Here is a 26538-nt window from a genome sequence, read left to right as displayed (position 1 = left end):
GATGGCCTCTAAAACCTGATATCATCTTTTTTTTCGTCTTGAAATTATTTACATATTTTGTTCTACGTTTAGCAAAATGAGTACAGGTTTCGAGATGATTGCGATATTCAGTGTTAGGGATCAACCCTGCATTCCATAAAGAGGTCACAAGAAAACATTATTCCCCAATATGGCGTACATCAATAATCCTTTTGCTGACGTCGTCAATTGTAGAACGTCACGACAAACAACTTGCTTCAATAATGCTTAAGACATTTTAGCTTTTTAAGATATTTAGAAAATACTTCTTTCTCCTCTCCGCCCTTTAGTTTAGAAACTGGCCCATAAAATTGGGTATCGGCAAATATATCTCATCATTATCGACAACTTATATTTGTTTGCAAATTATCTTTGTATAGAAATATGTTAACGGAAATATATGAAAAATTGCACAAAAAATCTAGCGAGTTCCGGTGCTTTTTGGAATGGAGAAATTGTAATACCGTACATCACATCTACCGAGTTTCTTCTAAAATCCATGAAAAATTCAAATTGATATAGTTGATAGTTTCCGAGAACACTAAAAGACAAAGTGACCCTCAAAAAGTTGGACAAAAGTCAATATATTACATGATGAGAGACATATCCAAAATCGAAAACAACCTTATCGAGGTTTTGAGAAGATCTATCATTCCTGAAAAAAAACCCACATAAATCGGATGACGCTAATCCGAAAAATCCCGTGCACAACATTCATTTAAAACAAGAAGAAAAAAAACCTTACCATAAGGTGTACTGTTAGACAAGGAATGCCTTAATAATAGCAATATTTTCACAAACTTTGTTAGGGGAACGTAATTAAGTGATGTTGACAGATACTTGTTTAACCCCCCGCCATCCCGATAAGAATATACGATTTGGGTCAAAATAAAAGAAAAAAAGAGGAATCCAAGCGGTTTATTTTGGGACAGAGATCCATTTTAGTAATGATAAGTCATGCATGATTTATTTCACTTATTCAAACAATTCTTTCTAGTCTCTACTGCCCTTAATCAAATGTCACAGTACAGTGAACTCTGTTTAATCCAACATGCGCCGAGAGTCAAATATTTGTGGAAATACACGTTGTTCCGCAATAAACCGTGTAAAGGATAATGAAAATATGAAATTGAGAATGAAAACAACAGTCGGAGTATCTAGTGAAACGGATTACACATGTGCCGGATTAGGCAGTTTTCACTGTAATTCTATATATTCAGGTGATTGTTCATGGTATTATGAAAGTATATACTTATGTCAAGATTTATTGCAAACTCTATTTCTTCTAGGAGACAGGATGATAAAGGTACCATCCGGTGGCAAATTAAACGGCATGAGGTTTTCCACAAAAGATCGAGACAATGATAGACATCCTGGCAGCTGTGCTAATAAACATCTCGGAGGATGGTGGCATAATTCTTGTCATGACCTTTACGGGTCGTCGTCATGGATACAGCCTTGGTATCCTAAGATTGGAGGTGGAGCATTGATTAGGGAAACAGTTATGATGGTAAAAAGAAGTTATGGGAAAACGACAAGGTCAAAGTCGGTATCGAGGAATGGCAGGGGGAACCTATTGTTTTGGATTTTTCTACAAGAATTATAAAAAAACTAAACATTTCCACGTGCTTTTTAATTGTTGGTTATCAATTATAAAACTATTATTTGATTTTAGCGATAGTTTGGAATAAATAATTCCTATATATTTTCCATTTGTTAATGCATCTTAATTCCTCAAACATTTGGCTTGAAATATTTTGGCATTTTATGCCTTCCGAATAGTTTTATTTTCCAGAATAAGCCACTGAAATAAGGTAATAGATTAGATATGATGGAAATGGGAAACACATATCTATTTCTCGATTTGACAGAGCTTTCAAAGGAGATAGCGTTTTTGTCGAGAGTGCCATAAATTTGCTATTTCCGGAACTTCCCATAACGGCTTCATCATACTGAAGCACGTTTCAGACGTTATTTAAACACTGGCAATTATTTTTCAAACTTCCCGAATTTCATCCACTCAGATAATTTCGAAGTAAAATTTTCGTTTTCTTAATCAGTTAATAACCGGTTTGGTGTTAAGATTAGATTTATTGTTGATAATCAGTTGTAATTCTTGTTTGGTACAAATACTAAACCTCACTTCTGCCATCATTATGATATATTCTGACGCATGCTAACAACATTACGTTACACATCTCACAATTCTTGGAATATTTCGCCTACTAGGCATTTTGATTGATAAAGAATATTAATGAAAATTATTGTGGGGGTATTCCGAGATAAAAACGATTATTTAGCAAGTAGTCTCCAGATGTGAGGAATAGCTCAATGAAATTCAATTTTGTCTGATTGCTTTTATATTTTAATTAATCATAATGCCCAATCCAATCACAATTTTGTATTCTTTAATTTACAAAATATATCGTTATTTTTATTTGTTGCATATATTATTTAGTATCGATATTCAGCATCTATGGATATGTATTTTATACTATATGAAACTATACACCGTTTATGCACACAACTACCCACGTTTTGAAACGTATCTCATGTAGTTGTGAAAAGTCTGGTAATGATTGATGGTTTACTGAAATGCACCATGAACTTAAAAGCTGGGCTTCAAGGTTTCACTGTACACATGTTTATTAACGATACATGTATATATATATATATATATATATATATATATATATATATATATATACTTTAGTTAAAAAGAATTTTGGAGATATATATACACAAAACATGTAGGTATCTGTAACGCATTGTAAGCCACTGCAACGCATTGATTATTTGTATGAAACGACAATGCTCCTGTTTGGGGTTTCTGCTCACCGACTGAGTATTGCAACTGGAAAAATAATAGGTTATGTAACATTTGGTAAAACACTGTAATGTCATTTCAAAGTGTATGTTTTAAGTTAGAATTGCTATCCTATCGGGAGAATTTGTAAGGCTCGTGTACTAATGATGACCTTATAAACGACATGTATTGGTCAAACTTTGTTGCAATTCACTATTCTGCATGGATGGAAAAATATTTTGATCTTTTTACGAATTGTTATTCTAAATTTAATTATGTTTTATTGTAGTTACATGTAGTTACATGTACATATATTATGTCATGTGTGAATAATTGATGTTTTTGTATGTATTTCATGCCTTCTATTAAATATTTATTCCAATAGGACAACTATGTTTATTTAAGAGTTTTCATGCTTACTAAAATATTCCAAATGCAGTATATATATTGTATGATCGTCTTACATGTACATTTACGTCAAATCATTTCCATTCTCAATGACCGTGTAGCGTGTGACAGTTTAGCAAGACTTTCATCGTCATCGAAAGCAAGTTTTATTAACTTACCTAAATGGTAGAGCAGCCCAGCGCTCTGATCACACACTGTTAGCAGATTTGGTTCCTCAGAACATGGATTCAACCATGCATAGGAGCTGAAGTGGATATATTATATAGTAGGCGCATAATTTAGCCTAATTTTACTTGTAACATGCAATTTCATTGGTTCACTTGACTTTACAACATTAGCTATATCGTAGAAAAAAAACTGCCGTTTAGCCCTGCTTTATGACATCCTCGGAATTACGTCACAATACGTTTGGCTGTCCTGTTTGCATTTCCCTGTCACAGCGATATTGGTCCGCGCCATATGGAATTCATATTGTCTTTATAATTATTTATAAAATAATATCAAATGCGACTTACTTAAGGTATTCAATGTATAATGACCATATTTCATATCTAATAAATGGATGGTGGAATATTTGTAATCATGGTATCATTTTGAAGGGTTCATCAAATAAAAATAATCCACCATAGGAATTTTCAAAATTTTGTTTACTGCTTGATTTATTTCACCCAGAATTTAACATTGAGGTATATGGGAAAAGCATGTTTTATTACAATATTTTAAAAACAAATTATATTTTCATACTAATCTTTTGGTAGAAAGTTACATACACTTTATTTTTATGAATATATGAAATAAAATTAATCATTGACCGCACACAGTTTTAGAAAATTAGTTTTTCTTATTTTTACAAAGGGCAAATAACTCTTCCAAAAAGTCTTAAGTGCAATAAGATCAGCTTCTAATCGTTTACTAGTCATGTGAATTTCATCTGCTTCACTTTCATCATTATTTAACAATAAACTTTTAAGTTGATCTAAATCCTTGAAAATTGTTCATTATCCTTTCATTATACATGGAATACCTTGATTACATTATAAGCATTAAAAGTGATTTGTACTTATTTTTAATACGATATAGGTCTAAAGTAAAATGGAACAGCTTATGCTATCTTTTAGACAACTTTGCGGTTTATAATCCAGATGAACTGCCTCAACTTACTTTGTATCGTATAGAATGATGAAAAATGACTTTTATTCCTTGAATGAAATACCCCTCATCTTTTAGAGATGCTCTGTTTATAGACAATTTATTTCCAGATATACATGCAGCTTATACATTAGAAATACAAAATTCCCTATGACACATAGCTTTGGTAGATAATTACAGTTTCAGTTAGAAAAGAACGATAATTCATAAATCGATATTTTCTGTTGATTTAACCGCCCACCATTTTTAACTTCAGATCCACTCTGATTCAATGAAATCATATTCATAGAATCACAGATATGTTGTTCAGTTTGTTCTTTTATTTTTCAATTTATTAACCGCCAGTTGCAGCTTGTATGATAATAATTACGGAAATGTGCCACTCGAATGGAATTTTGATAATGAATTAGTTTTGAAATGCGCAGGGATACAGTATTAATATATACATTCCTACAACTCAGCACTGTGTGTCATATCATTCGTATATATAGACGCGGTTGTTTACTTATATAGTTAGGGAAAATGTGGCAGTGTCCGTGAGTGCAAATGAGGGGTAGAGAGACGGGTTCTCCAGTAGCCAACGGGGAGTCTGTCTTTCTGACTCCTTTATGTACAAGTTGGGCTACTCCTCTGAACTTGTGAAACAAATTGGTCAACATATCCAATAGCCATTGGAGTTTTAAATGTTTGAATTGTTTCCAGGGATAGTAGGATGATTTCAATATTCTCCACTTCCCAAATCCACGGACTGTTGTTAATAAGGGGAAACGAAATGCATATATTCTGGGTGTTAGTCTTATACGAGTGTTTGCATCTTAAAATCTGTGCCGTAGCTGAATTGTGTTAACTTCTTCAGTCAATAGTTTAAAATTAGAGAAGTCCAAATCAGTTATGGGATAACGGTTGCTATGATAGTAGCCTTGGGTTGTTTTTCGTGATCAATCTAATGGGTTTTTTTCATGGTTATCTAATCTAACTCAGATTTTCTAATGTCTTTTCAATATCAAAGTCAGCAAAATGTTTGTCAAATATGGGTTAGAAGATTGTAAAAAACAAAAAATGTCAGGTCGTTGAAGATTAAAACCAAAAGGATCGCGGACGTTATCGTTCATCTAAATGAACAGTGAAAATAATGAATAGTGATCAATCTCATACTTGTTATAAGCATTGCGAAATTAGAGAATTGGGGTAACACGGTCTTCTTGACACATCAGAGGTGGGGTCAGATGCGTAGGAGGAGTAAACATCCCTTGATGACCGGTCATACCGACAGTGCGCCTTATATCTTGTTCAGGTAAATGGAGTAATCCGCAGTCAAAAGCAGTGTGCCAAAACTGGCCTAGCGATCGATATGAAACACGTCAGACCGCAGTTGACCCACTGATAAGTTGCACTGCAAACTATATCGTTATAACGATCATAGAAGTTGTGAAATGCTGACTTTAAACGAGATTGTTTAAACCCCTGTAACAGCAACTTGTTTGTCAGTAGCCTGCCTCGATTTAAAAACACATCGACAGGGGTTACTTACTCCTCCTAGGTACCTGATCCCCCCTCTGGTGTGTCCAGGGGTCTGTGTTTGCCCAGCTATCTATTTTGTATTGCTTGTAGGAGCTATGAGATTGATCACTGTTCGTTATCTCCACCGTTCATCATACGCAAAAGAAGGTCTTGTGTATCGAATGAGTTGATGGATTTAAACACAATATGCAGGTGAAAATGGAATATTGGTACATAGATGAGGTATGTAACGTTGATGATGGAAAAGCTGAAAGCACCCCCTTTGTCATAAAATTGACTAAAAGGAACACAACACTCGATGCATATTTACATTTAGTTTTTGTGAGTACGATGAACATATTGGGTAAAGTTCTGCATTATATCATAATGGGATATACTATAACAAGTTTAGGTAATTACCTAAATAAATGGTATACTACGATACATGACAATGCTCACTTCGGTCCTTGATATTGGATTTGTATCAACTACATTTGGTAGTTCATACTGAAGTTACTTCAGAGAGATAATCTTGACGCCCCTTCCCTCTGTATACGATGCTTGTCTGAAATATTTTGTAGACTTCGACATTGCTGATAGGAATACGTCATTTCTAAGGTTGTTAGTGAACTAAAATCAGGATGAGAAAGCCTTTTGGAGCCGTAATTTGGTTGTAGAATGTTGTACACGTGACTGTAGTCGTATTCACTGTTACTTCTTTGATTACAATCACACGGAGGTCTGACATCGTTATCCGGCCTTGATGCATCTATTTGAATTTGATTTGGACTGCTTTGCTCTGGATCCTAAAACAACATCTAAATATCACTAATGAATTATTATGAACTTCATTTTGATATATCATAAAGTATACTGTAAAACGTTGTCACGATCCTAACAAAATACACCTAAATCAAGTACGCTATTTAATACCATAAGTCGGACTTCATTCTCACCTTGGATGTTTCGTTTGAAACTTCGGCAATTTCTGCGTAAAGTTCGGAATTTAAAGATATTGATGTTTCTGCTTTATGTCTTTTGGTCGTCTTCTTTCTGAAAGTTAAATAACAACAAAATCTCATATCTTGTGTTCAATATACTGGTTATGTTGTTAGTCTATTTGGAAAACATGTATCGACTATTTTTTTTTTTCTTTATTAATGAATTATTTTCTAGGGTGGTGACTCTGAGCGACAATATTCAAAGGAGTAATCATAAATTTAGAATTGCCAGGAACTCGCCTAGTTTCCCTAACATTGTGGCCTTAAGATTGATCGATCCTCATGTGATGTCAGAAGATCTTTATCTAATTAAATTTTGCGCATGATTGAAATATATCTTTCAGAGGAATTTTTCCACTGAATAAGATAAACAAAAATTGGTAAACTTTTGAAACTGAAAAAAGTTTTTATTTTCGATAGATAATCAATAATTTATAATTTTAAAAATGTTGTCAAGGGCAATAACTCCTATGATGGAATTTCTTCTACTGCATGTCTATGACACAATGATATGCCTAATATCCACAATTAATTTTTAGATATCTATGAATTATCAGTTTTCTTACACTGTTGACATTTAACAAAAACTCATTTCAACAAGTTTTTATTAATTTTCATCATCTTGTTTAACTAAAATGTGTGATTTTTTTATGTTGATATATACTTCTGTTTTTGTATGTCTGACATCTTTAAAAGGGTGGCAACATGCACATTTTCTATGGTTATTGATTAGGTTAAACTATATATAGTGGAAATTAATAGAATTTTCCCACTTTTAACCATTAATATTGATAAGTCACATAAGGATCGACCCACCCTAAGAGCTCTGTGGACATTTCACTTATAGTTCAGTATAAAAACCCTTTGGTATTTCATTAATGAAAATAGTATCAATCATGTAATTAAGAGAATGTGAGTGATACATAAATGACCACTTACATGCCTGTAGCTTTGGTGAGATGCTGAATTGTGAATCAGCTCTTTCTTACCTTAAGCTTGGTTCATTGTTTTCTTTATCCGAACGATAGAAAAAAAAGTTTTACCAAAACTTATCCATGTTAGAGAAAAATATAATTGAAAAAAATCAGAACAATATTAACTTGACTTTTACATAGTGTAAAGTCAAAACGGATCCCTAGAGTGTTGGACAAGTTAGGAAGGGTGATACCAAGTAAGGCTCCGAATGGTATTCATTATCTTCATATTAAATTCCACGAATGTCATTTCTATCGAACAAAGCACAAACACTGTTTTCAAGGATGCGATTGCCATGATATCCCATGTCATCTTACCGTCACATTTGTAACCATTGTATCATCATTACCAATTGCCTGGACATTTAAAAATACTATCCTGTTCCGGAACAGTTTTGTTCTGTCAACTCCGGATGATTAGATGGGAATTAGTGTATAATCTAAATTGTACCTATGATGCCTTGAATTCCGCTATAGTTCATAAACCCTCTTTGAAGTTCTTGAACTTTACTTCCTGTCGGCAACAAAATGTTATCCTTGTATATATATGATAGTACATTCCACTTTTCATTATATAAAAAGTCGTTTGTGAACTCTGAAAAAATCTCCAGACACTCATAGAAAACAGCCAGTTCCAAAATATTGCGATACAATCAATGATTGAGAGGAGAAATTGACAATATCTTCTTTTGCTTCCAAATATTCACCAATGTCATTGAATGATTCCATTACGCACACCTTTCGTAAACGAAATGTGTCAATAATTTCATCACCAGAATATGTCATGAAAGGGTTTCTTCTGTCCCTTACTATTCAATTTCTCCCTCCTAATAGGCCTTTCCACAAAATACACCTGCACTACCTTATTCCAAAAGTTACGCAACCCTTTTTAATCTCCATTTAAACCTGCCCTATATTTGGTTCATTTTTTCAACTTTCATATTATTTTTAATAACTCTTTTTATTTACACAACTAGGCGTAATTCTTATCTCAATTACATGAAAGTGACGTAATATTTCATTATGACGCCATGGGTATACGCTAAACAGTTTTTTTTTTTTTAGCGAAATCGGTTCATTTCAAATAAAATATTAACATACTTAAAAAATAAACACTTCTAGATACAAAAACCAGATCAATGATTTGTATGTTTGATTATCCGTTAATATTCGTCTTTCAATATTAATATGGTATCAGTTGATGGCTGTGAACAATATGAATTTAATAAAGAATGAATGCGGAAATCGGCTGTTTTACACGAAGTAAATATATTGCACGTTATTTAGCTGAAGCAAACTGTTCCTTCATTTAACCCCATACACGTTTACCTACTTTGCGATTTCATAAGTATGTCCAATCAAACCATTAATTTGATGTGTTTAAATACATCCGTAAAACTAAGCAACGCTCAGCAATGACATGCCCATCGACTTATGTCATTCATAAAAAATGGATCCTATATGGAAAGAGATAGGGGGAGAGAGAGAGTTTTGGAACTACTAATTGTTGACGATTTAGGGGAATGTAGAGATATAAACAAGGATGTATATACTTTACAAAATATATTTGCTGTACAATACACCATCAGTACACCATCTGACGTTACACGCATACATAAGATCATCTTGCAAAATGTCTATGCACATGAAAAAGTTACATGTGAATGCATAATGTATTTAACATAGCATACCAGTATTTAATTGTCTTTGTTTTTAATAATTTTCATGAAAGATGAAGATAACGAACAGTTCATGTAAAGAGTTAAAATTGTAACTTTAGAAACATATTTTGGAAGAATCAGGGGACTGTAAATCCTACACCGTCAATGAGACGATGACGTCGTTCCAAAAAAGCGACCGTCAGAAGACAGCGACCAAGTTAACAACGCAATTGCAGCGCTATTTTCGCAAAATCTGCAACAGGTAAATGGTATATATTATATATGGATGAATCGAGAGAAAATGTCACTTTCCTATCTGCAAATTATTGTCGGTTTAGAACCGCAGCCGATTTTGGCCAATAACGTCCCTTGCTCTTTGTAAAGGTGTGTGAGTGAATTGAAATATTCAAACTCAACTTAAGTTTCAAATATCTTGATCCATGCCCAAGTCAAGCATATACAAGTGGTCAAAAGAATCCAAAGCCCTTCCGATTAAAAGGGTTACGGGGTATATTAGTATGTCCGTGCCAGTTGTGTGTTATGTGAAGAAAATGGAAATGTCGTTTTTCTGAAATTCTTCATTGATACTAACCCTGCTATATACAACGTCACTGAATATCACAAACAGAGAACGAGGGGACGGCCAAAGAACACCTGGCGCAGGGTATTAACATCAGACCTGAAGAAAATTGGCAAGACCTGGGGAGAAGCTAAGACCATTGCACAAGACAGAGGGAGATTGAAAGCCACTATAGCCGCCCTATGTCCCCCATGGGACGAAGTGGATTGATGATGATGATGAATATAGTTAATTAGTAGGAGGACCAAAGGTTAGTATTGAAGTCTATAGGAAATGAATTGTTACGATTTTCCCGTGGACTCATATTAATTAAATGACGGAAGTGGGGATTCTATTTTCCTGAGATTCTTCATTCATTGGTAGGCTCTATTTGATTCTAATCCTGCTATATACAAATTATGGATATCACAAACCTGCAGCATGAACAACGTACTCCAATCAGGAACCCCATTATTCCACTCAACAGTACAGCTCCAGTACAGACGAGCAGGATTTCCTCTAGGAAGAGATTCAACAAAGAGGAAAATCAATATCATAAGTATAGTTATACTATATTAGCACTTAAAATCCATTTTTAGGAACATGATTACATTAAAAACCCGTACATCTTGATAACAGAACTTGTTTTCAAATAATGTTTACAAAATATCTACCTAACCACTGGTTCCAAATTGTTGTCAGTGACGTCCTTCTTCCTAATGCAGAGTTTCTGTCTATAGCGTGGTCGTTAGGTTTGAGATTTAATTCACATTTCAGGACGATACAAATCGACTGTTAATGTAGAAGTATACATAATAGAGTACCAAAATGCCTATGCTCGTTTACAAATACTTGGCAACTTTTCTCATCACTGCATTTGTCGATGATATCAAAAATCTGCTTCGAATACGCTGTAAAATGTAATCATTCAGCAATGCATTGCTACGTTTAATTATTATTGAATTAAATTAGATTGAATATATATTTTGAGTATGTGAGTTAAATGTACCTGTTTAAACAATATACATACCAAAAGTTGTAACGAAGATGCATCTATCAAGTAAAATTGTATTCTGACTCTGATTTGAGATGCTGCAATGTTAACGAAGGTATTGCTTGAATTCAATGCATGATAATGAAAGGTAGGTGAAATATTGACTAAAATTAAGTATTGAATTCTGAAACACAACAAATAACTCCTATAAACCTGAATACACTACTTACAGCGTGTTTTCATCCTTATGGATTCTTTTCTTAGCAAGGTCCGCACAAAGGGAACAACAATCTTTGATTCGAACTATAATGGACAGAGTATATTTTATATTTTTCATTGGAAATGATGTACATAAGCAGAAAATTTATGCCTAAACATACTCTAATTGTTAAAGCATGTTTTTAAAAATCTTACCTTCTTGAAGAATTTTAATAGTGTCATTTTTGTATTCACTGGTATTGGTGTATTCAGTTTTGTTGCTATTTTGCAAGGTTCGTGAGCAATTAAAGGCTTTTGAAATACCATATTTACAGATCGATTTAATTCCTTGAGTCTGTACTGAATTATGTTTGCATCTAACTGTAACACATAGTTCAGGACCTCTGCTCCCTCTACACGTGCAGATCTGTTGAGAATTCGGAGTGGGTTGTCTTCTTACAATATTGCATTCATTGTCCATTATACATTTCCAGACATCCGTCGTTCTTTCTCCTAATTTTCATAAAGATGTACAATCAAACACTTCCTCATGTGCTTAGGACTCGAGTCAAAACATCGTACACGTTTTAAGAAACATTTACGTTTGCACAATAAATAAATTCGACAGATCTTAATTTGCATATCGAAGGTATCATCATTATAATGATGCTCAACTGCGTTACCAGCGATTTTGTAAAAGATGACTTTCCAAATCGTGACCATAAACAAGCCTAACATTGTCCTTATTGATAATTTTGTAACTTGTGTGTAAACGTTAACATTAATTCTTTGTAAAGATCAACATGTTTCTGTAAATTACTTTCTCCAAAAAGGTGCAAAATAAGCAAACTGACCTTTCTGTAGGAAATTTGATAACAATTCAGGGCCCCGTGTTTCCCAGCTCTTTATTTATATTCCTTATAGGAGTTATGAGATTGATCAATGTTCGTTATCTCCGCCATTCATGATGAAATTACAAGTGCCTGTTTAGTCTTCCGGTGGCCCATAATTCTTATTTTATAAACGAAAAAATCAATCTAATTACAAATATTTATAATTCAGTATCATTCTTAAAACTTACTGTCTCTGTTATTTTTCCATGACTCTACAATGGATAGTTTATACTTCATTCTGTGTACATTGTCACTTCCAGCAACTTCTCTGTTTAAGATCAAGCAAATGTATTTTTAAAATAAATAAACTCAGATGCTTTTAACATAAAAAACGGATACTGATTACTTTTTTTTTTTTTTTTTTATCTTAGAAGGATTATTATGTTATATAGACATGTAAATAAGAATTGCTGACATCGGTTTAGAAATTTTAAACAAACAAAACATTGTTTAAAGACAATGCTTCTGTTCTCTGACAAATCTGGGATTGGAGAAGCCATAGACATACTAAACAATTAAGTAAAAATAATAAAGTCACGTCTCTAACATGTTATGCAATGATTTCTGATAAATCGGGAATTAGAGAGAGAAAAAAATCGCTTCTCTGGTTTTAATTGGGATATATGGATTCGACATATGGAAGACAATGTATATTGTTAACAGATAAAACGTAGTCAATATATTTAGATATTGAGATGAAGGCCGCGCCATGATATTTCACATACTTTATTTCTTGTTTCTTTTGAAATTTAGATTGGGACTTGATAGAATGACAATGATTCTAGATACTTACCTATTTTCAGTTCTCCTGTGTACAAAGTAACTTCGATTACAATGTTGATCAACAGGTAAAATTTTGTCACATTTGACCAAGGATGCAACAGCCAAAATAAAAAATAAATCTGGGAACACCACTGCAAGCAGAACAATTTTCAAAAGAATATTTTCTTTAAACACACACACACACACACACACACACACAAACACACATACGTGTAACGCGTGTCAAATGAACACCTTAACTTCCCACCTGCAACTGAACACTTCTACAGTTATTGGTATTTTAGTACGAAAATTTACTATTTGGTACTAAAAACAACATAGAAGACATTGCTGCGGTCGAAATTTTTGAAATATCGTTTTATTCACTCCTTGAATTTTTGCTTATCAAGTGAACACTTTCCTTTACACACGGTCAATTGAACACTTTCCTTTACACACGGGCAATTGAACACTTTCCTTTACACACGGGCAATTGAACACTTTCCTTTACACACGGCCAATTGAACACTTTCCTTTACACACGGCCAATTGAACACTTTCCTTTACACACAGGCAATTGAATACTTTCCTTTACACACAGGCAATTGAACACTTTCCTTTACACACAGGCAATTGAACACTCTGGCACACACGGGCAGATGAACACTCTGCCACACACGTGTAATTGAACACTCTGACGCACATGGCCAATTAAATACTCTGATACACGCAGCCAGTTAAACACTCTGATACACACGGGCAACCAAACACTCTGAAACATCCAAACAATCATTCTCACCACGCTAAATAAATAAGGCCAAATCTCTAAAGCTTACAAAAAAGCGTGAAACGATGATATAAATCGAAATTGGAATGGGATAGACAGAGAATCCACACATTTCGTTGAAATTATCGCCGCAAGAAAATAAAAAAAAGGGGGGGGGTAGTATTGATTGGATGATTGATTATATATTTTACGTCCCGTCGAGAATATTTTATTCATATTGAGACGTAACCAGCTTTAAGCGGAGTACCACGAATTTAGACCTATCCAATGTATCCATAGGGTTCAGGGTCGTAGCAGTGAGGGTTCTTTGAAATATCGTGCCAACACCTACTACATGTACGACAAGGGATATACGTTTATATGGTCACATCCAAAAGATCCGTGATTCTCACTTCTATATGTCGAGCGTTTGGCGAAGGAGCAATTAACACTACCAATTTTAACGTCTTAGGTTTGACGCATGAACGATGCTTGAACTCACGACCTCCCGGTTACGAAGCGAACGCTCTACCATTGAGCTACCGCGACCGGTCGGGGGGAGGGGTAGTAGTGTCCATAATGATGACTTTTAATGTAATAATAACTTATGATAATCATCATTATTATATATATATATATACTTCTATGATTATAGACTCCCTCGTTTGCCAATGCATGCTGTACGGGCCAGACTCTGTAGTAATTCGACCAAAAAGTATGATAAATAAAATCAAAATTCTGTAATACAGTGCCTAAAGGATCTAAAACAAGTATTCATAATTATATACATTCTTTGTATCACTTTAAGTTTTTTGTTGACTTTTGACATGAATAAAAATTAGATATCTTTGTAAAGAAATGTTACGCAATATCTTAATTCCACTCTAAAAGGGAACATTTTCATGAACATTCTGTTTATATATGTAACTACATAGATGTGACATTACAGAAAACTTTAATCAAACGTTGCAAAAACCATAAATTCTTTGAAAATCCGGTTTATAACACCAGTTTATATAACATAACTTCAGAATCAGGATTTGTTCCCGGTTCCTTTATATACTGTTACAAAAATATCTACATGTTTATGATATGTACATGCACATTATGTCAATTTTGACTATCATCTCACCTTGAAATATGAGGACAAAATTGTAATAGAGAACCCCCAAAAATCACGATTTTGCTTCATCTTAGATATTTTTGTTTAGAGATTTCGTGCATTTGGCACTCATTACGCCCTTCCCTAAACGTGTTACGTGTTGGACCCCCCCCCCCCCTAATTAACCACGGCTGAAACACACCGACAATTGAACCTGGTACATTGCGCATAAATTGAACTATTATAACGAAAGGTAAAATTCAAGTTACATATTTGTAAGTTTTATTGATGAACTTAGTCCAGTCTCGAAAGGCAAGTAGATATTTAAAACATTCCCTGAACATCGGCAATTCGCGCCTTCGAATGAGAAATAATCTCCATCATAAAAGTGATTTGGACCCCCACTCCTTTCCCTGCCGATCTGAGGACAGAGATGACCAATTGCAAATTCAAGGGAATATATTACCTTCTGTTTTTGTTCAAAAACTGGACGTGTCCTCTCATGACCTTTATAATACCAATTCACCAGGTTGATTTTTAAAATCTTATTAATGTTTTACATAAGCTCAAATTGAAGTCCAATAATATACGCGCATCAAATCAATTATCGCTCTCATTAATTCAATTGATGCGCACATCCATGTGGTGGAAATATTGCTCGCAAAAATTAATTTAGAGCTCTGTATGAATGACTTGATTATATCTTTTAATTCAATGGAGGATCTTTTTAATTATATATAGAAGGCTATTTCATAAGCAATTAATGCGCGCATCATTTTTTTTTTAAAGAGCAACAATTCAATTAAAGAAATCATTCAATTGTGGATATCTTGAATTGAAGATTATATCTCAATTAGATAATCTCTCTAAAATAATTATTCCACGCATCAATTTAATTAATGATATCATTAATTCAATAGAAGAGAGCAATAATTCAATTATTGTGCACATTAAGTGATGTTAGCATTAATGAATTATTGCTCTCTTCAATTGAATTGTAGCATGCATTAATTCTATTGTTGGTATCATTAAATTATAATTTATTTGAGGAGAGCAACAATTAAATTATTGCGTGCATCAATTCAGCAGAATAAATAATGATATCAATAATTCAATTCATGCTCGCAATATATAATAATGCAGAATTGAAGATATTAATTATTTGAAGAGATCTTTGATTGCAATGTTGCGTGCATGAAATGAATTGATAATATCTTCAAATAATTAAAGATATCTTCAAATATTTGAGTTTGTTAATTTGGCGCTCCATAGATCTAAAACTATTCCTAGTGGATTCTGGTGTTTTCTGACTCGAGACATCATAACAGCTCTTGCCACAAATGAATCTCACCATACAAGTGATAAAAACACACTTGAATATGTTGCAGAAAAATAAAGATCAGGTGGGTCGCATATACCTATAGCCACCTCTCTTTTAATTTCTTCATAGGATTCATATACTTAAAGGGATTTTTCTCCTTGAAAAGGTGATATTTAAAAATATGTCACTTTTCAAGGAATTTTATAATCCCCCAATAGTATGTACCGGGGTAATTTCTAAACTGTTTGGTGAAAATGTTGACAATTCAGAATCAGTCACTGGTTATCCATGTGGAATTTAGCTATCTCATATGAATAAACTTTTGATTATTTTACTACAATGTACCATATTAACTAATTTCGGAAATAATTCCTTATTTGTCTTAAATTTTGATTTGATATAAAGAGCAAACTGAAATGATAAACCAAAGTTCACATTGAACACCAGTGAGGCAATTGTATACAAATATCAAATTCATATATTACAGAATTCATTAAGATATTTGAATTATTCTAATCTTTTAATGTTCCATGGTAGCAATGAAAACAGCAGGTCTTTTATTCTCAGTCATAAATTTTATTATATTACAGGAGATGTTATATGTACAATTAGTATATATATATACATTATATATGTAATTGCATGTGCCAAAAAAATGTATACATACATGAGTAATTCAACCACAGACATATCAATAAATTTGCATTTAATACATTGAATGTAGTCCTTTGATTAAATAATCAACACAGATGGATCCATATGATAATACATGTATTTGTAAAAGAAAAAAAAAGAGTTCCATTTCTCATACAAATGATATCTGTACAAATATCAAACTCAACAAAAGGCCCATGGGCCACATCGCTCACCTGAGTCACCTTGGCCCTGCTGTTTTGATTTTTAAATGCTATTTTATCAATCTTTATTCTCATGAATAATGTGACCCAAACCTGCCTCTAAAGAACACAACATTACTAAAATGAAATCATATAACACAAAGATATGACAAGCATGATATTGCTGTTCTGGATAAGACCAAGGTATGAAGTCATAGGTCTTGGTATGATATGAAAGACTTTGCCATAAGTAATATATATACAATACATGAAAGCCCTATCTAAAATAGTCCTGGATATACTTAATAAGTTATACTTTCTTAAAAGTAGGTCAAACTCAGAGTTCAGGGTCACAAGGTCAAATAACATAATATGATTGATTGTTTTAGCTGTTTTCTGCCACACTCAACAATTTTTCAGTTATCTGGTGGTGCCCAGTTTTTATTGGTGGAAGAGAGAACCCAGATACAATGTACCTGGGAAGAGACCACTGACCTTCCGAGAGTAAACTGGGAAACTTTCTCACTTACCGGTGCAAGCAGGATTCGAACCCACGCCAACCACTGAAGAGACATTATTTGTCGAAATGCGCATCTGGTGCATCAAAATTGGTACCGTATAAGTTTTACCTTTAACACAATGTAGTTCAGGACACACTGAATAGGTCAGATTTGTTTTGCCATAAAAATTGTATATACAAGATATGAAAGCTCTAGCTTAAATAGTTCAAGAGATATCTTTAAAGATTTTTCCTTTAAATATATCAGCATATAAAACTTTGATCCCCTATTGTTACCACACCATACCTCCCGGGAAATGATTTTAACAAACTTGAATATGCACTATGTCAGGAAGGTTTAATGTAAATGTGTGTGCTTCATACTAAATTTGAAAAGAATTCTGTTATTCGAATCGTAGATTGATCGCTGTTCGTTATCTTCACTTTTCAGTTATAGAATTTAGTTAAAAATATTCAATTGTTAACATCGACGGACTACAACGGACGCAGACCAATAGCAATATGTCATCTGAGTTTACTCAAGTGACCTAAAATTGTATAATTTTTCTAAAGCTTTTGAAAATTGATAATGCTATTAAAGCCTAGTCTGATCCCTTACACTCCATTTCAATAGTTAAGCGTAAAAACAGACTGGAGTGGATGGGGACCAAACTTAAGAAAGCTGTGAGATTAGTTCAATATTCAAACCTACAGTTTTTGAATAATAAGTATTTAACCCAACTGGGATGATTTCATCCAAAATATTTCACTAAAAATATTTGTGGGGATATTAGTTCACACAGACATTATGTTTCAAAATGAGTACGAGTATGGAAATGAACTGGGGTTCAAATTGACTGGCTACGTATACCTAACATGGCTACATCAACAAAGAAAATCACTTGAAGCTGTGAGTTTTTAGGTTATATGTGGGTTTAAGGAATATTTGAAAGTATGCTTGGAAACAAGTATAGTGGGAAAATATGTTAGGAATTATTTAATATTAAATTCACGAGACAGCAATGCAGGAATGCAGTGATAGAGGGACTTAACCATGCACTTTTTTTCTGTGCCGTAAATTGAAGATTTTTAATAAGGGGCTCATCTGAAGCTCTAGCGCTCTGACTTGCCCCAATATCTTCTCAAAGAGCTACGATTTTGGGTTTAGTTCTGCATCTAGTTTTTTAGGAGAAGATTTTAAAAGATTTTCCTTGTATATATTTCACATATAAAACTTAGATCCCCTATTGTGACCCCACTCTACCCCTGTGAGCCATGACCTTTAACAAACTTGAATCTGTACTATATATGAATGTAAAACTTTGATCCTCGATTGTGACCTCACCCTACCCCCGGATACCATGATTTGCACAAAACAGGAACCTTTTATGTGAATTCAACTTTCCTGGTTCAGTGGTTCTTGAAAAGGTTTTTTAAATGACCCCACCCTATTTTTGCATACCCTTTATCTATTAATGATGCATACCAAGTTTGATTGAAACTGGCCCAGTGGTTCACTCTGGAGAAGAAAATGAAAATGTGAAAAGTTTATAGAGAGATAGACGACAGGCAAAGGTGATCAGAAAAGCTCATTTGAGCCTTTGGCTCAGGTGAACTAAAAAAGTATATAAACATGTTCAATGTTAAACCTGTTTGTTGTATTGCTTAACAGCTCCATTGCCAGCATCTACCCTTACTGAGCTTACAGTGTCAGACCTTGATATCATCATCACTCATTTTGACTATCCAGGCCAAATTAATATTTTTGCAAGGGTGAGGCCTGGCTGTCCTGTCGAGGTTGAAGTTTGTACTTCCACACTTGGCGACCCAGTGGATTGATCCTATCCAATCCTCTAAACTCTAGGTCTCGTTTTAGGATCTCATCCCATGTCAGCTTTGGTCTACCTGTGAAGTTCTTTTCTGTTGATCATGATGCATAACATTCTGACAAATCTGCAAAAATATTTAGAGAAGTGATTAGTGAAAGGTCTTCGTAAAAGGTAGCAAGAAATGTACAATTAGATAAAAATCATAATTTCTATTTCTACAAAGTAAGTGTTTATCAAATGATCAGCTGTAAATATTAATTCACACATCAATTATCATTTTTAATGATTCAAAGTGATACAGATATCATAAACATTTTATGACAAATATATCATAACTTCAGATTGTTTTTATGAAAAACAAATGTATCCCCAGCTCCCCAAATTGGAAGTGCTCCAAATGAAACCTCCAACCCCTTAATGTACGGCATGGTATGGAAGATAAAGCATGAGCAGGAACATAGACATTATGAACTCCAATAATTAAGCCACATAGGAGAAGGGTTCACAAACTATTTTACACCCTCCACCCCTACAATCCACTATATTAGGGACAACATTTGGATCTTTGATTTGTCCCTGCAATATGCACATCGCAAATGGCATTGAAGTATTCTACAAAATTTCAAGTCTATCGGATAAGCCGTATAGGAGAAGTATTCACAAGCTATTTTAACATCCTCCACACCTCTTAGATCTACTATTAACTTTTAGAAAAATAATTGGACCCTCCTGTCCCGACAATATGCACATCTACCAATGGCAATGAAGCATTGTACAAAGTTTCAAATCTATGCAATAAGCCATATAGGAGGAGAAGTGTTGAAAAGGTATTTTACATCCTCCACCCTTCTAAGATCTACTATTAACTTTTAGGAAAATAATTGGATCCTTCCGTCCCACCAATATACACATCTACAAATGGCAATGAAGCATTGTACAAAGTTTAAAGTCTATCCGATAAGCCATATAGGAGAAGTGTTCACAAGATTTTGTGGCAGATGGACAGAAAGTACAAAAACAATATGTCTCCCCTGAAAGAGGGGAGACATAATTACAGTACTGCAGCAATATTTTCACTGTATTTCAGTTGGAGGCTGTCAAAATACAAATTATCAATATGCTCTTAAGGTGCAAATCAAAACTTGTACATGTTGTATATATATACCTTTTCTCAACACATTTTAATGCGTTTTATTTCATCTCTAGTGGACTCTCTTTAGGACTGGCTCATTTTGCTGGGAATATGGGCATGTAGCTATCCTGGTGCCATGCTCTTTTTAATGAATATTGTATTTTCTAGGTTATGTCAAAGCCACTTTTTCTCTTTGATGCAAAATTATGTTTGACTGAAATTAAAGTGAAGGTTATTTAACAAGAAATCTAGTAGACACATTCAAGCAATACCTGTTCCCTACCACTACTAACTATATATTTATTCAACATATGTTCAAATTCAATGGAACCACTGGACTTCATATACTATTTTGTCAAAATGCACAGTATTAATGTAGAGGGTGTTACAACTTACATATACCAGATAAGACGTATCATCAATGTTCTACCTAATATATTAATATCTGCTCTAGAACCTGATTTTCATGCACCCATGTTATGATGGATTGTATTATGGTATTTATCAAGCTCTTTCATCTGTCTGTTAGCTTTTTTAAAAATTCAAAATCTTAGTTTATCAATCCTTATACCCACTCATATCTAGCAAAGATACTTACGTACATATGTAACTTTAAAATGATACTTATGCCTTGTTCAAACAGCGGTTTTAATGCATATTTTGAATTAAAATTTTCAAACTTTAATGCGCATCAAATATACTTCGTAGAATAGATATAGGCCCCTGCATAATGACAAATTTGGGTCACATGCATCATACCCCTGGTTAGCTATAGATTTATATTTATGCTAATTTTGATAGAAAAACTAATTTTAAAAAACTTAATTGATCGCTAAAAATAGTGAACATCAAGCCATTAGAAAATGCCAGATGTAGATCTGTGCTCTGCAGAGACATACTGGGTCATATATGCATAAAGAAGAAAAAAACTATAAAACAATTCTCTTTGATCCACTGTAAATTGTAGGAAAATATTCGATCCCTGGGTCAGAAGAACGTGAACAACATTAAATGATAATGAAGTATTGTACACAATGGCCTTCATTTTTGCAGTTACTGCCATTACACCGGAAGTAGGGGGCGTGCTTACTGATGGGGTCCCCCCCCCAATTGTGGCCCCATCCTACCCCCGGGGGCCATGATTTGAACAAACTTGAATCTGCACTATGTCAGAAAGTTTTCATGTAAAAATCAGTTTTTCTGGCTCAGTGGTTCTTGAGAAGATGTTTAAAGATTTTTCATATATATTTGTATGTAAAACTTTGATCCCCTACTGTGGCCCCATCCAACCCCCGAGGCCCATGATTTGAACAAACTTGAATCTGCATTATGTCAGGAAGCTTTCATGTAAATCTCAGGCCATCATTAAAAATATTTTTGTTTGATGTACTCTGACTCACATTTTTCAAGGTGGGTCGGTAGGTAGGTTTTTTTTTGTTTTTTTTTAACGTCATGAAAATTTGTAATATTTTCTTTTAGAATAAGGAGAATTTTGTATTTTTCAAGGGACCCCCCCCCAAAAGTTTTAAATTGCTGGAAAAAATGGTCGGGTAGGAGCAAATTTGATTGGTCGGTCGGAGTACATCAAACAAATCAATGTTTATTTTTGGCCTCAGCTTTTCTGGCTCAGTGGTTCTTGAGAAGAAAATTTTAAAGTTTTTCCCTATATATTTGTATGTAAAACTTTGATCCCCCCTTGTGGCCCCATCCTACCCCCGGGGGCCATGATTTGAACAAACTTGAATCTGCAATATGTCAGGAAGCTTTCAGGTAAATTTCAGCTCTTCTGGCCCAGTGGTTCTTGAGAAGAAGATTTTTAAATGACCCCACCCTATTTTTGTGATTATCTCCCCTTTGAAAGGGACATGGCCCTTCATTTGAACTAACTTGAAAGCCCTTCACCCAACGATGCTTTTGGCCAAGGTTGGTTGAAATTGGCCCAGTGGTTCTGGAGAAGAAGTCGAAAATGTGAAAAGTTTACAGACGGACAGAGAGACAGACGACAGACAAAATGTGATCAGAAAAGCTCACTTGAACCTTTGGTTCAGGTGAGCTAAAAATCAATCAAAATATGCAAATTCATTTTTGGGTTGAGTGTATTAATTGTTACACAAATTTACTACATATATATATGTATCTATAGTTTACAAATCATTACATTTTGCTAAATGATATAATTACATGTATTCTACATATATCATCTAAGATTTTAATTATACAAAATAAGATCATATAAAATCTGTAATAAATTATGGATCAACAAAATTGTTAAATACTAAGATCTGCTTTCATATTTACTGTACTTAAGGCCACATAGAATTTCATATTTACAGATTATCATCCACGCCCACCCCTCTCAAAATTATCCACAAGTTGAGAACAAATATTTGGCTTGTATATCAAACATTTAGAGCATTTCAATGACTGACCCTAACATTTTGGCATGTTGAGGTTATATAACATTTGACATGTTTCTATTATAAGGGTACCCAAAGATGTGGTAGTTGTGAAGGACTGTTGCAGTGTGATATGCATTTGGTCAAGTGACTGCACATGTATGCCTTGTTAAAATTGATTAATGGAGATGCTATTGAATGTGAAAGTATGCGATACCATGCCATTTCCCAATTCTGTGTTTGGAACTTTTATTATTGAGTGTGCGTGTCTTAGACTAGAAGAAGATGATGGCAAACTGAATTGAATAATGTTAAGCAAAAGAACTACAGTACAGTGACTGTTGCTTTGTGGTACAATGATGGTAATTATGACTCATTAATTAGCGGATACGGCAATGGCATATCCTGATCCTGCATAAACTGCATATTCAAACAAGAGGCCCATGGGCCACATCGTTCACCTGATTCACCTTGGCCCATATTTAAAGATTTGTTCTACATATTCGCTTCTAAAACTTTGATCCCTATTTAAGTATTGTGGCCCACCCTACTCACGGGGCCATGATTTCTCCTACCTAAAATCTAACTCCAAAAAAACCCCACACAAACATAGCTTGTAAAGGGGATAGGAGGACGTGCCTGGTGTTTAATAATTCAATGTGTACAGGCATTAGAAAAATGTGTATATGCAAAAACATACTTTAAATTGTATGCAAAATGATACCCATGTCTAGTCCTATTATAACATTGGAAGGAAAAATTGATCTGGCCACCATTGCTACACGACATTTTAAGTTACGAAAAATAAAAAATTTACATATGAACACCTAGGCTGTGTCAAGCTGAGTGAGCAAGTTTGTGCAGAACGAACAAAAATTACACCAAACACAGCGACACCTTTTCGAAATTTTATTTTTACAAACTTGAATCTGCACTACAGAGCTGTATGTCAGGAAGCTTTCATGTAAATTATGTAAACTGCTCTGGCCTAATGGTTCTTGAGAAGAAGATTTTTATGGCCCCATTCTACCCCAGGGGGTCATGATTTTAACAAACCTGAATCTGCACTATGTCAGGAAGTTTTTATGTAAATTTGTACTTTCCTAGCCCAGTGTTTCTTGAGAAGATGATTTTTAAAGATTTTCCCTTTATATTTGTATGTAAAATATTTGATCCCCTATTGTGGCCCCATCCTACCTATGGGGGTCATGATTTGAACAAACTTCAATCTACACTATGTCAGGAAGCTTTCATGTAAATTTCAGCTCTTCTGGCCCAGTGGTTCTTTAGGAGAAAATTTTTAAATGACCCAACCCTATTTTTGCAATTTTGTAATTATATCTTCCCTTTGAAAGGGGGTGTGGCCCTTTATTTGAACAAACTTGAAAGCCCTTCACAAAGGATGCTTTTTGTCAAGTTTGGTTGAAATTGGCCCAGTGGTTCTTGAGAAGAAGTCAGAAATGTGAAAGTTTACAGACAGACGGACAACAGGGGATTGGAAAAGCTCATTTAAACTTTCAGCTCAGGTGAGCTAAAAATTACTATTATTCCAAAAAGCGCAAAAGAATGTTCAACTTCAGTGTTACATGAAAATGTACTTCAAAATCACTTAAAAACAATTATAATATTGCTGTATGAAAATTTTCTGTCCAAAGAAAACAATGTAAAAAAAAATATGAAGTAATCTACACTCTACAGCAACATGCGAGTATAATGAACGGGAAATATATATTCTGAAAAATAAAAAATACACCACCTGCCCCATTTTTTTCCAAGTAAGGATGGAAATCTAAAAAATAATTTTATGACTATGTGGCCTAAAATATTTTGTATACTTACTAATTTCAAAACTCGAAAAGGAAATGTTATCCATGTGAAGCACTCTGTTCATCCTCTGGGGAAGACAATCTTTGATTTGCAGTTTGTGTCATGACTACACCATCATATCTTCTAATCTCGTCATGCTATCAGAAAGTAGTTTTGGCAGTTGGCAAGTGTATCAATGGTGTAACGTCTTCATGATCAGATCTTCTATACTGTGTCATATTAAGCATAAAGTAACAAGGGCTATCATCTAGTTCTGTGGTACTGAGGAAGGGCTGTTTTTCTCAACACAGCCTTTCTTCTGGTATTCTTAGGGATACTTTATTCATCTTTTAATTACATTTCCTTCTTGGAGATTAAAAGTTGAAGACCACTGAAAGAAAAAGAAGTGATTTAATGAGTTCCATGTACAACTGTAGTTTATCGAATGTGCTGACCAGAATATTATCTAACTGTAGCCCCCCTCCCCGATCAAGCATGGAATGTCATACATGTATCTGAAATCAATACTTATAAAAATTAATTAAAATTAAAATGTTCAAATCTACAATCTTGTTACACATCTCCTATATTTTTTACTTATCATAACTTTGAATTTTTAATAAGTGTGTCCTTTTGTCCAAAAACTTTAACAACCCCTCATAAACAATTTACAAATATGATATCAGAAATAATAATCTAAAAACATTATCCTGTTGTTCATAGATGCCATCAACACTAAGAGTATAACAAATAACAAAAGCTCTCCTGACATTGTCCCATTCTTAAAGAAATGATGTGCTTATATCCCCAAAGGCAGGGGGTTACCCAGAATTGTGTCTAGAGAGAGGAATAATATTTATGGAATTAACCAAAAAATTAGTTATAAATTTTAAATTTTTTTAGCTATGAATTCATGTTAAAAAATTGGTAGCTCAGTGGTAACAGAGCATTTGCTTCATGATGAAGAAATCATGGTTTCGAGCCATGCTAATGTACTTTATTTAGGGTGTAAATGTAGGTAGTGAGGTGAATGCTCCATCGTCATATTTAGAATTCAAAAGAGAAAGTTGCTGGTCTTTCAGATGAGACCTTCAAACACCACATGCATGCGTCTAAATGTGTCGCACTTCATATTACTGAAATATTCTCCACAGGTATTATACTAAAATCAAACAAACACATATAATCATATACATGTTAAAAATCTTAATTTTAGAAATTTCTTCTTCTGACAAAATGATGCGCAAGCATATAAATGGAAGCTATGCCACTATATGTCATGACACTGTACAGCTTGATCAGTTTATACATCACATAAACAATCACAGATGTAAACAATCAAGAAAAACTCAGTACACAACATCATCCCTTAATTGTGTATTGTAGCTGAAGATCATTCTTCCAAGATCGAAATGCAGCTTGGAAATGATTAGCGAGGGTTGAATTATTCTTAAAAAGTAAATTGAAAGCAAAAGGTAACTGCCAAAGTTACCAGGAGACAATAATCCATACATCGTTCGAATTTCCTCCACTGCCACCTAAAGTGCACGTGTAAACCACGCGTGTGACACCACAGCCCGACAGGCTACATTGTAAACAAGTAAAATGCATTCAGAGTAATAGTTTTACATATCATATTCTGTTTGGTTTATAGTCTTAGTAGTTACATACCTATGCGGTACGCCTGTACCATGTACGTACTGCAAGCAGTGCGGCGTAATGTACATTTGCATCCTCAGGGATTTCAACCCGGACAAAGTGGAACATGCCAATCCGAATGCATATACATCTTTCTTTTTTATTTTTGCATTTTTATTTATTTATCTATTTATTATTTATGTCATGGCGTTGGAAAAAACTTCAAAGTAGGGAGACAGATGTAAAGGGGTATACGTTCCAATCATCCAAAAAATGTGCCGTGTGGGGTT

General features: G+C 34.0%; 1 protein-coding gene and 2 long non-coding RNA genes across 3 annotated transcripts in view; 1 reads left to right on the top strand and 2 right to left on the bottom strand.

Annotated features, from left to right (window-relative positions):
- LOC130048591 (angiopoietin-1-like) overlaps positions 1-1624 on the top strand; it is a 29437-nt gene extending 27813 nt beyond the window's left edge. Inside the window, exon 4 of the mRNA XM_056145561.1 lies at positions 1308-1624. Coding sequence (XP_056001536.1) covers positions 1308-1624 — 317 coding nt within the window. The remainder of the gene's footprint in view (positions 1-1307) is intronic.
- Positions 1625-6220: 4596 nt separating this feature from the next.
- LOC125656823 (uncharacterized) lies at positions 6221-11773 on the bottom strand. The gene is made up of 6 exons (XR_008796625.1): positions 11301-11773; positions 11107-11168; positions 10751-10987; positions 10511-10595; positions 6838-6934; positions 6221-6687 (listed from the first exon to the last, which is right to left on the bottom strand). It is a non-coding gene; the product is annotated as an uncharacterized LOC125656823 (long non-coding RNA).
- Positions 11774-14348: 2575 nt separating this feature from the next.
- On the bottom strand, positions 14349-25243 carry LOC130047809 (uncharacterized). Its single transcript, XR_008796624.1, has 3 exons — positions 24644-25243; positions 20442-20622; positions 14349-19400 (listed from the first exon to the last, which is right to left on the bottom strand). It is a non-coding gene; the product is annotated as an uncharacterized LOC130047809 (long non-coding RNA).
- Between the last annotated feature and the right edge of the window lie 1295 nt (positions 25244-26538).

Source organism: Ostrea edulis, chromosome 7 (genome assembly GCF_947568905.1).
Source record: "Ostrea edulis chromosome 7, xbOstEdul1.1, whole genome shotgun sequence".
Classification (NCBI taxonomy): domain Eukaryota; kingdom Metazoa; phylum Mollusca; class Bivalvia; order Ostreida; family Ostreidae; genus Ostrea; species Ostrea edulis.
The sequence above is the reverse complement of the archived record's forward strand: the minus strand, read 5'-3'. Positions and strand labels throughout refer to the sequence as shown.